This window comes from Lissotriton vulgaris, chromosome 7 (assembly GCF_964263255.1).
Source record: "Lissotriton vulgaris chromosome 7, aLisVul1.2, whole genome shotgun sequence".
Taxonomy (NCBI): Eukaryota; Metazoa; Chordata; class Amphibia; order Caudata; family Salamandridae; genus Lissotriton; species Lissotriton vulgaris.
The window spans coordinates 48,750,520-48,761,484 of NC_141695.1; the positions used below are offsets into that span (position 1 = coordinate 48,750,520).

A 10,965-nucleotide genomic window follows, 5' to 3' on the forward strand; every position below is an offset into this window, starting at 1 on the left:
TGACTTTGACTGTTGAAGGTGCCAAGAATATCATCGCATAATTCTTATTTTGTATGCGGTAACAAAGGATATTACCAACTCCCAGTTGGCTGGTCTGGAATATGTTATGTGTCCTTTTTCTTGCCCCCTGTGTTTCTGGCACCTGCTTTGTATCATCTACATCTTAAACTATATAACAATATTTCTCATACCCGATATAAAAGGACAACAAATATAGACGAGGTTGATCAGACTGACACCGCTTTGCAACAACATATCGATTTCAATTTGGGCTTGTTTTTCTTTGTGGGTGCTGGGTTAAGCAGCAGAAAGATAAGACAATTGACTCGTGTTGTGGAAGCTGTTACTAATTAGACAGCTAAGCCACTTGGGAACATTGCAGAAGAGCTGCAAGTTGCAAGGATTGTAGCACTCCAAAATCGTATGGTTCTCGATGTGATTCTAGCTGATCGAGGTGCTGCATGTCGCATCATCAGCAGCAGCTGTGGTGTTTATATTCCAGATCACTCACCTTCAGTATTTGATGCAATCTCGAAACTGCATAAGATTGCTGCAGAGATTCACCCAGAGACAGGTACCTGGACTTTTTCTAGTTGGTTCTGGACACTTTTTGTCACTTGGGGATGGAATTTACTGACTATCTTATGTATACTACTGGTGATACTATTTACATGCTGTGTATGTACACAATGTGGTCCTATGCTTTGCTCTGTGTGTATTACTGCTTGCACACCTGCTAAAAGAAATGTTACAGAAATAAAAGCCCAACAAATGCTGAATAAAGGGATTGCTGAACTTATGCAAATTAATGTACAGGATGCATATTTAGATTACCCCAAATGAACGAATGTCTTCAGCTAATGCTTAAAGGGTCGTCTGTTGTAATTTGGCAGCGATCGGGGTTAGCATTTAGCTGAAGCCATCTTGTTTCCGGCAGCCATTTTTTCTGCCATGTGCTCACCATGTGCTATGTCCTACCTTTCTGTTGTCTGCTCTTGTACTCTGCCTATAGACAGGTTATATTTAGTCTTTCCTACCCCACACATGCTCAGTTGAGCTCGTAACTATCCATGCAGCTGCCATTTAGTCTGTAACTGTCAGGACGTGTTCACTAGAATTATCAACAGTTAGCTCCTCCCACTTGTTGATTACACATTTTCTGTATGACCTTATATGTAAATAATCTGTACTTGTACCGCCTTCTTTTGAGCTTCTGTGTGGGTATAAGAGGTCCAAACTCCTACTGTTTAGTGTGCTACTTCATACTCTCTTGAGATTAATAAAGCGCATTGTTTTGTATTGCAGTTTCCGTGCCAAATTCTTCCTATTGGTCTGAGGGTTTCCTGCAGAGAAGGGCGAACCCCTAGCACTGGTAGGCCTTGCTGAGGCTCACCACGACAAGGGTAGAGATTGACCATAACCCATTATGCAAGACCTTAGATCTATTACCAGAGAAGGTACCCACTCGGTTATGTAACAAGATGTCTACACTTGTTGTGGTCCCCACAAATGACAAGAGATGATTAAAATGGGTGAAGATTGTAGAGAAGCCTGAACTCATAGATACTTTTACTAATGACATTAATTGTGATATAGATGAGCTAGAAGCCTTCTCTCCTAAACCTGAGTATCCTGAACTTACAACTGTCACTCCTAATACATTTTTTGCCCATCTATGCTCTCATCTTGTCTTGAATCATAAGGCTAAGAGCGTACACCAAATGAAAACAAGACACTGGTTCAATGGGGAATGCAGACTGGCCCGCAGATCTTTATGGGATGCGGTTAAATCATGGTATCCCGATAAAGTACGGTCATCTAGGCAAACGTACAGGAGGGTCTAGGAAAAGACTAAGAAAGCATGAGGTGAAAGTCAATGGCAGGACCTCAGACTGGAATTTGCCAGTAGTAACTCCAAACAGTTCTGGAATGTAGTAAAATGGGATACGGAAGGCCGGCCACTACCCCACAAAATCATGTGGCCCAGGACCAATTTAAACCTCAATATGCCCATTTTATAGATGATGGAGATCTGGTCAAGTATTCATATTTCTTTTATCAAGATGTGCCTTTTGTCGGGGCTGATGTCATCACTGCCCTGGAAACAGTAACGGGCAGAAGATCCCCAGACCTCGATGGTATCCCAGCCAATATATATTACTCCATGATAAGAATAGATGGATTCAGTATATTCTCCTGTTTGCTAATGCAGTCGCCCAAAATACAAAAGTCCCCGACTCTTGGAAAGGGGCTAAGATCATCCCCGTCTTTAAAAAAGGGGATAAATCCAACGCAGGCAATTATAGGCCCATCACCCTAATAGACTCCTTGCAAAAAGTAATCGGGCGGTTAATGTTAAACAAGGACAGGATTGGATAAGATGAGCAGGTTATCTTATCCCCGCTGCAGGCTGGCTTTCGGGCACACATCAGTACTATTGATCAGGTGATTTATTTTATTATACTGGGAAACTGTGGTTTTAGGAAAGGGCAGCTTGTATGATGCCTTTGTCAACATTAGGTCAGTTCTTGACCTTGTTTCTTATAGCAAATTATGGGCCATACTGCAAGATATGGGGATATCCCCTGAATTACTTTCCCTTATTGCTAGACTTTATGATGACAATTTTGCACAATTTCGACGGGGCACCTAGGGAAACATACCAATCCCTTTCCCATAGAGAAAGGCTTGCACCAAAGCTGTGTCATGCCACCCACACTATTTTCTCAGTTAATTAACAGGATTGCAAAGTTCTTGGAGTTTACTTCCACTGATGCCCCAGTTCTAGCACGCACAAAAATACCTATTTTAATGTTTGCGGATGACACAATGATTATCTCAAAAACCCTAAGCGGTCTCCAGAAAGCTTTGTTAATTTTTGAGGAGTTTTTCCTCATACGGGGTTTGGAAATTAACTTGTCAAAAATGAAATTTGTCTTTTAACCCAAACAGAACTTTGAAAAACCATCCCTTGGAACAGCAATTTCAGCAATGGCTGAAAAAAACAAACGTGAAATGGAATGGAAGCCGGGTTCAAACTAGAACAGAGAGCCCATAAACACACAAAGGGACCTCATTAAATGTACCTGAAAGCACAGCCTCTTATGCTGTCATGTCTATTATGACCCGGAAGAGGAACCTGGTCACTACTTTGAATAGCTATGACCCTTATTCCCAAGTCAGTGAACAGCCATCATCTTAGAGTGGGTAAGACACCAATATCAGCTTGCTTCATTTCCTAACATCTATCTACCAAGTGGCCTTAAATGCCTCGCTGCATTCTCATTGCTTCATGTACCCTTGATTATCCCATGCACCAGCAACCTCATGGAGTCTGCAGTATGACCTTCACAACTGGTTCTCTAGGAGGTATTGAAGGTTTTCTGAGATTGTAAGAACCAATAGCAGATTACTCAGTAAGGGAGCATCTTTGGCATGGTCCCCAAGGCTGATTGGGCATTCTGGACCTGATTTTGTGTTTGGTAGATGGTTATTCAGTTACAAATGTAACAGATATCCAGTCTGCCTCATTATAAGCACATTGGGATGCACTTGTAATAAGATGGATGGCACATCTGTCACATTAGTGATGGAATACCCATCCTCAAATTTTCAATCAGGCCCTTTTGTTTTTGATACAAATGTTTATCTATAGCCCCATTTTACATCATTAAAATGCAAAAGGCACCTAAAGCTTTTGTACTCACCCAGAAAATTCACCCCTAGACAGCTAGGGCACATTTGTTCTTTTCTGATGGTTATTTTGTTATTGGTCAAAACAGAGGTTCAAACTAAGTATGGGCAAATTTTGCGGATCTGCGATCCGCGAATTCGCAAAAAAATCTGCGGATTTGTGGATTTTCCTGCAAACTCGCAGATTTTTTTGCGATTTGCATCTACTCAACTGGAGTACTTTCTACTGGCTAATCAGTAAGTGCTACCTCGTTGGGTAAATGTAAAGTGCTTTTCCTACACTGCAGCTGTGTAAAGGGCCAGAAGATTTGTCTCCACTGACCATGTGTACCTGTAACTTTGCCACCGTGCCAAAAGGCGCCGAGGTCCCTTGAGTGAGCTGTCCATCATAGTTGGGAAAGGTCGGGAAGATGTTTGATACCGCTAGTGTGTGGTGCGGGGCTTCTATGCGTGTCAACATGCCTCTTGTGTATAAAGGGTCAGAGAGCGAGCAGGGCAGCATGGGAGGAGAAAGCAGCCTCCTGGTCACGGGAACTACACAGGGGATTGCACTCGAGAAACTCAGGGATTCAAAGACCTCCCTCGAGTATTACAGCTAATTTTCGACAGCAGATATGGGGTTAAAGCACACTTGCCCAGCCTCGACCGTGCTCACTAATGTTTTGGGCTGATTAAAACGTTACTGAATTTGTGCTTCAACTCGGGCACCTGCTTTATCTGTAAGTGCTTCCTGTTGAGGTTTAATTTTTGTGACAGGAGCCTCGTGCCAGAATGAATCCTGCCCTGCATAGTTATCCACGAAGATGCCACCATTTTGTGCAATACCTCTACTCAACTGCAGTACTTTCTACTGGCTAATCAGTAAGTGCTACCTCATTGGGTAAATGTATGGTGCTTTTCTAACACTGCAGCTGCGTAAAGGGACAGAAGATTTGCCTCCTGTGACCGTGTGTGCCTGTAACTTTGGTCCCTTGTGTGAGCTGGCCATCAAAAAAAATAAAAAAGTCTGTCCGCGAGCGAAATAGCTATTTTTGCGGCAATTTCGCAAGATTCGCAGATCATGAAATTGCCAAAAATCCACAAATGTCACGAGTGGAACAGATTTTTGACCCATACTTAGTTCAAACAATGATAAAGCTGGCACCTTATCCCAGTAGAATCAATTTGTCCACTCAAGACGTTGAAAACTCACCCTAAATTCTTAATGAATGAAAAATAACTTTTAACAGTACAGTACACAGATAACAAACCTTGGGGCAGAGAACATGAAGCCTAAAGTGAGAGGAATAAGCTACGGCATCAAATAAGTTACTGTATCAAGGAATGCTTGATATTTGTAGGGGTGGGCGGATTTTGCGGATTAGCAATCCGCGAATTTTCGGATTTGCGAATTTGCGGATTGCGAAAATCCGCAAAATCCGCGAATTCTCGCAGATTTTTTTTTTGTGTTCGCACGGGTTTCTGCAAGTTCGCAAGGGTTTTGTACAATTTCGCAAATTGCAAACTTACTTGTCAGGTCGCCAGTTTTGCGAACTTGTTGTTTCTACGTGCCCAGCCTGTTTGCAAGCCTTTCTTCATCACTGCCACCCTCTGTCACCACTGGCACTCTCTTTGTTCACCCGTGCCACCCTCTGGCTCACCCACGTCACCCTCTGTGTCATCACAGCACCCTCTGGTTCACCAGTGTACATTATTGGGGCAAAGCAAAGCACTGCCATCCTCTGTCAACACTGGCACTCTGGTTCACCCATGCCACCCTCTGGCTGGCACACCCATGCCACCCTCGGTGTCATCACAGCACCCTCTGGTTGCTAAGTGCTTTAAGTTTTGCAAAATTAAATTACAACAACACCTGCCCTGCCCCAATTGACATTAATGAAGGCTGGCACCTGCTTGTCTGCTCCCTTTCCTTTCCTTTTCCTGTTTGTTGCAATGTAAATTTTTTTTAACAGGAACCGAACTGAATTCTGGAGGGCCCCTTCAGGAAGCACTACAGGGAATGGTTACAAATGATGAGGTTGAACTTTTGCACCTGCTCATTGCTTTTGCTTTTGCAAAAATCGTTTTTCTGTAATTTCACGCTATTCGCGAGGCGCGGCGTCGTGCGAAATCGACCGTGGAAGCCGCAAACTCGTGCGAATTACCCCAAGGTCGAGTATGGGTGCCGCCATTTTGTTTGCGTGACGTATTTCTGTTTCCGCCCGCGAAGTGTAATCTCTCGGAATGAGCGCCTTGCGAATACAAGTTCGCACGAGTTCGCGAGAGAAATCGCGTGCGAACTTACTTACGCGCACGTGATTGGGCCGCCATCTTGTTTTTCATTCATTCCTATGTGTCTGGGCATGGTGTTTCTAATCCTCTCTATATCTCTGCCATCCTTTGCTTGTTATAATATTTTTTGAATCTATTTAAATTATTATCTATCCCTCTAGTTTTCTAGCTTTATATTTTTGTGTTTTAGGCTACTTTTGTTTACTTTTCAACTACTTTTTTAAACTTTTATTATCTTCTTCCATAGTCTTATTCTTTTTCATTTTTTCTCCTTGTTGCTACCACCTGCCCAGACCATGGTGAAGCCAGCAGTGAAGCTGCCCAAGACGGGCCCCGCAGCCCGTGCCCGGCTCCCGTGTGGCCATTTAAGGGCGGAAATGGTGGTGCCCAGGGATATCTTCTGCCCTGAGGAGGTGGGCGCACTGGTTTTCTATGTCCAGCGCCGCCTCCCCAGGACCATCGCGGCAGGCGGCAGGATCGCTGCTGGCTACACCAACCGCCAGGAGCGACGGAAGCGGTGGGAGCAGGTGTGCCGGGCCCTGTTTGACATCTCGGGGGTCCAGCGCACCTACTACCAGGTGACCCACCGCTGGACGGATATCCTGGACCGGGAGCGTGACCTGCTCGACCTGCTGGGAGTGGAGGGCCCCGGGCTTGGTGAGTAGTAGTAGCAATTTTTTCATCACTCACTACTCTGTTTTTTCCCCTGCTCTGTGTGTTATATTGCAAATGTTTATTTTAACTTTTTTACAAAGAGCAATAATGCTGCCGATTACATTGATAGTAGACGTAAATTAATATTTCAAAATCTTCTGTGCATTTCAGGTGCACTGCTCTCCTTCTCTGTGGCGGTGCCACTGCTTATTTGTTTTCTATTTTGTGTTCATTTAATTGGGCTGAGTAATGTATGAGTGTACTTTACAGAACTGCGTAATGCTAGACACAAAGGGGCAGATTTACAAGCCCCTTGCGCCACGTTTACGCTGCCTTACCTGACGCAACAGCGATGTAAACGTGGCGCATCCCTGCGAGTCATGTACAACGTGATGCATCTAGGGAGGTGCGCCACGTTAAGGCCTGGGCCTGCGCCACAATGGGTACGTTCCCACGCAGGGGGGGGGGGGGGGGCGGTAGGGGCGGTCAGGCAGCTTGGCGCCTCGCAAAAGTGCCTGCGTGAAATCTACAAGATTTAACGCAGGCACTTCCACGACGCTGCTACGTCAATTCTTTATGCCTGCTTGCTTGAAGCAGGCGTAAGGACTGATGCGGTATGTTGAGTATTGGGCAGCCCTGAGCATTGCTAGAGTTGCATCGCGCCTGCGACGCGACTCTAGTGATGCGCCCCTCTTTCGTCACGAGATGCGTCACGCATCTGCCTACCCTTGCGCCAGGCTCATTGATGGAGTTGCGTCACAACGATGGCGCAGCTCCAGCAATGCTGCATCAAGCCGTACGTCTGCTTCATGCAGGCGCAGGGTTTGAGTGACGCATCATTGTCCTAAATGACTGATTGAAATTTTATATATTCCCGATAGCCACTTTTAGCATGCGTTCCTGCGCAGGAACACCCTCCCTTGCGCTGGAACGCTCCCTTATGGTGCAGGGCTTTAGAATGGGATGCATCTCCCATATGCGTCACGTTGTTAATATATGCCACACCATGGCGCCTCTCTTGTTGTGGTGATGCGTCACAAAAGTGACGCAAGAATGGAGCAGAAGAGCTGCAAGGGGCTTGTAAATCTGCCCCTAGAGTAGAGGCTCAGGTGCAGTCCTTCCTTTGTAGCCCTCTTTTTGGCTGAAATAGTTGGTTCTTGTTCTTTCTAAATGTTTGATTTGGTTGACAAGGACATCGACAAGCAGCAATCATCAATGTTTTCTGTTCTTTCTTTCATGTTGTACGTCAGGTCCCCCCAGGGGCAAGCGGACGGAACAGGAGGATGCTGTGGCTCCAGAGGAGGAGGATGCAGGCCAGGGCGGCGAGTTCTCCTTTGCTGGCCCCAGTTTTCATTTAAATATAGAGGACCTATTGTTGTTCAAGCGTTCCTAATTTAATTTTTTCGAAATAGTGTTTAGATAGGAGCACAATCCATAATACTACTGTTGCAGGGACAATTCTCCACAAACCGAACTATGGACACTAAACACCAGAGTAATATTATTTCAGAGTGGCGTGTTTGGCACACTGTATAAACCTGGTAGTGTCAGCGGCACGGACTCCTCCTTGCCAAAATTTGCAAAACCTTTCGCTCAGTCACTCTAGTCTGGAGGACCAAAAACCACAGAGTCTATTCAAGTTTAAAAGCTTTATTAAAAGTAAAAGTAAACATATATATTAAAATTAAGTTAGCTGGAAATGGAAAAGTGCTTGGTGCTGAGTTGATGAGTAATGGAACACATTTCTTGTGGTCGAGCCGAGCTTTCACCTGGTTTGAAGTTGATGTTGCTCTTGTCCTTAGAAGTCCAGCTTCTGTCTGTTCGGAGAAAAATGGTGTGTGTTAAAATTAAGCAAGCATTCATCAATTGTGACAAAAAAGTGCAGCAAGACAACAGCCTTCCCTGGAAGGAGGGACATTTTTATTTTAGACTAGAGTAGACAGTCAATTACTTTTTCTGTTGTTTTCACATTTCTTCATTCCTAGACCAAATACTAGTGAGTGGTGTAATCTAACATTCTTAAATCTACTTTGTAGGTGGAACATCTGGTGGCGGGGCCAGCTCGGATGTGGTGGTGGTGGTCGACTCCGAGGACAACTCTGGGGAGGAGGCGGCGCAAGTGGCCAAAGAAGAGACTGTGAGGAAACAGACAGTGGTGGTGGCGGGTAGAGGTAAGCTGGATCATCATGGTACTATCTGACTCTTAGATAGCACATGATGTGTATCTACAGAGAGTAGACAGCCACTGGATGAACTACGAAAATACTATGAAATGTTTCCAGGGGGGGGGCAACATCATCACCATCTCCTGACATGATTGAGCACAAGTATTAAATACATTTTTTTAAATCTAACACGACATAGAGATTAAATAAACAAAGAACCCCATAGGGGGAAGAGAAAAATCGTGTGCGGCACCACAGCAGATGACCTGGCAACTACATTAAAACAGAGGGAAAAACAAAAAATGGCAGAAAAAAACAATTCAATCTAAATCAGGAGGATGTGGTTATAGAGCATGGGTCCTCACAAACTTTCTCTCGGGGCCAAATTGACAGTGTGGTTTGTGGTCAAGGGCCGCACCGATGGGGGCAGGGTCAGTAGGGGAGGGGGTGGATCTAGAGCAAAAAAAACTATGACCATGAGGTTGAACTCATGCCCCTGCAGCGGATGCCTTCGTCCACTGAGCCACCAGACCTGGCAAACACATTACACACATCATTCTTTCTCTCTCTCTCTGTCTCTCTCTCTGTCTCTCTCCCTCCCTCTCTCTCTGTCTCCCTCCCTCTCTCTGTCTCCCTCACTCTCTCTGTGTCCCTCTCTCTCTCTCTGTCTCCCTCTTTCTGTCTCCCTGTGTCTCCCTCTACCTCGCTGTCTCTCTCTCTCTGTCTCCCTCCCTCACCCTCCCTCTGTCACCCTCTGGCTCCCTCCCTCTCTCTCTCTCCTTCTGTCTTCCTCTCTGTCTGTCCCTGTCTCTGCCCCTATCTGTCAGTCTGTCCCTGTCGCTATCTGTCCCTGTTTCCCTCCCTCTGTCTCCCTCTCTGTCTCTCTGTCTGTCTCTGCCTGTCTGCCCCTTTCCCTGTCTCTGCCTCCATCTGTCTCTGTCTGTGTCTCTCTGTCTGTCTCTGTCTCCCTCCCTCCCTCTCTCTCTCTGTCTCCCTCCCTCTCTGCCTGTCTCCCTCTCTTGCTCTCTCTCCCCCCCTCTCTCTCTCCCTCTGTCTCACTCACTCTGTCCGTCTCCCTCTCTCTCTGTCTCCCTCTGTCTCCGTCTCTCTGTCTCCCTCTGTCTCCGTCTCTCTGTCTCCCTCTCTGTCTGTCTCCCTCCGTCACCCTCAGTCTCAATCCCTCTCTCTCTCCCTCGCCATCTCCCTCTCTATCTCTCTGTCCCTGTCTCTGCCTCTATCTGTCTGTCGGTCCCAGCCTGCTGTAATTACCATTTTGTCACTGGGCCAGCACTGGATGGACCTGCGATCCAGGGGGGGGGGGGGCAAGCGCCCCCCTTACCCTTCCCTGCGGACGCCCATGATACTGGCCTCAATAGTTTTGTACTGCGATGGCTAGTTGCTAGTTGTACTGTGACACAACTTTCTGCTGAATCATTTTGTGTTAATCATATTCTTAAAGAGCATTGTTTACAGATTATGTCTTTCTTTCTTCATATAGTTGGTCGTACTAAAACATCCAAACCACCAAGGAGTATGCAGGCTGTACTGGCCCGGCAACGGAGGCTGGATGCTACTGTTGCCCAATATCGGCGGCTGGTGGAACTGGAGGGGGAGGACACGCAGTCCAGTACATCTAATGGGACACCTGCATCCTCCTCCGTGACCCCACGTTCTGCCGGTCAGGGCAGTGCTCCGGCGGTACGGAGCTGGGCTGGTAGACGCCACCGCCGAGCAGCAAAGGCTGCCCCTCACAGTACTCTAAAGGCACGCTTGCGCCGTGCAATCCACAGAGTGTCCGACCTGGAGGTGGAGGTCCGCAAGTTGAAAGAATATCAAAATTTGTTGGAGGGCCTCCGCTTAGACCACGCCATCCTCCGGGAGCAGTACGATGCCCTGGCCCTAAGGCATGATGCCCTGGAGGCCAAAGTCCACAGCAAGCATCCCTAGAGTGTCCCTTGCCCCTTTTTTAGAGACTTTTAGGGGGTGGGAATTGGGAGTTGGGGTTTTTGGGGAATTTTGAAGGACTATTTATTTGTTGGGGTTAGGGAGGGTCTTGCGGGAGATTATTTTGTTAGGGATATAAAAATATACTTTTTCAAACTTTATCTGAGCATACCTGTTTTTTACTACTTTTGAGCCTGGTGGGTGGTGGTTTTGCAGTAAGTTCGTTTTACTGAACACT

The 10,965-nt window shown here is 46.2% G+C and overlaps 1 protein-coding gene across 1 annotated transcript; it reads left to right on the forward strand.

The window, feature by feature from the left end:
* Positions 1-423: 423 nt before the first annotated feature.
* On the forward strand, positions 424-10,730 carry LOC147700694 (uncharacterized). Its single transcript, XM_086929182.1, has 3 exons — positions 424-574; positions 8,655-8,789; positions 10,282-10,730. The coding sequence occupies exons 1-3, from the start codon at positions 424-426 to the stop codon at positions 10,728-10,730; spliced, it is 735 nt and encodes a 244-aa protein (XP_086785308.1).
* The last annotated feature ends 235 nt before the right edge of the window (positions 10,731-10,965 follow it).

What these genes read in the sequence shown, in the direction of transcription:
- LOC147700694 (XM_086929182.1), top strand. Translation starts at nt 424, where the DNA reads ATGGTTCTCGATGTGATTCTAGCTGATCGAGGTGCTGCATGTCGCATC. An exon ending in AGAGATTCACCCAGAGACAG is followed by an intron (nt 575 to 8,654) that starts GTACCTGGACTT and finishes TCTACTTTGTAG; the next exon opens with GTGGAACATCTGGTGGCGGG. An exon ending in AGTGGTGGTGGCGGGTAGAG is followed by an intron (nt 8,790 to 10,281) that starts GTAAGCTGGATC and finishes TTCTTCATATAG; the next exon opens with TTGGTCGTACTAAAACATCC.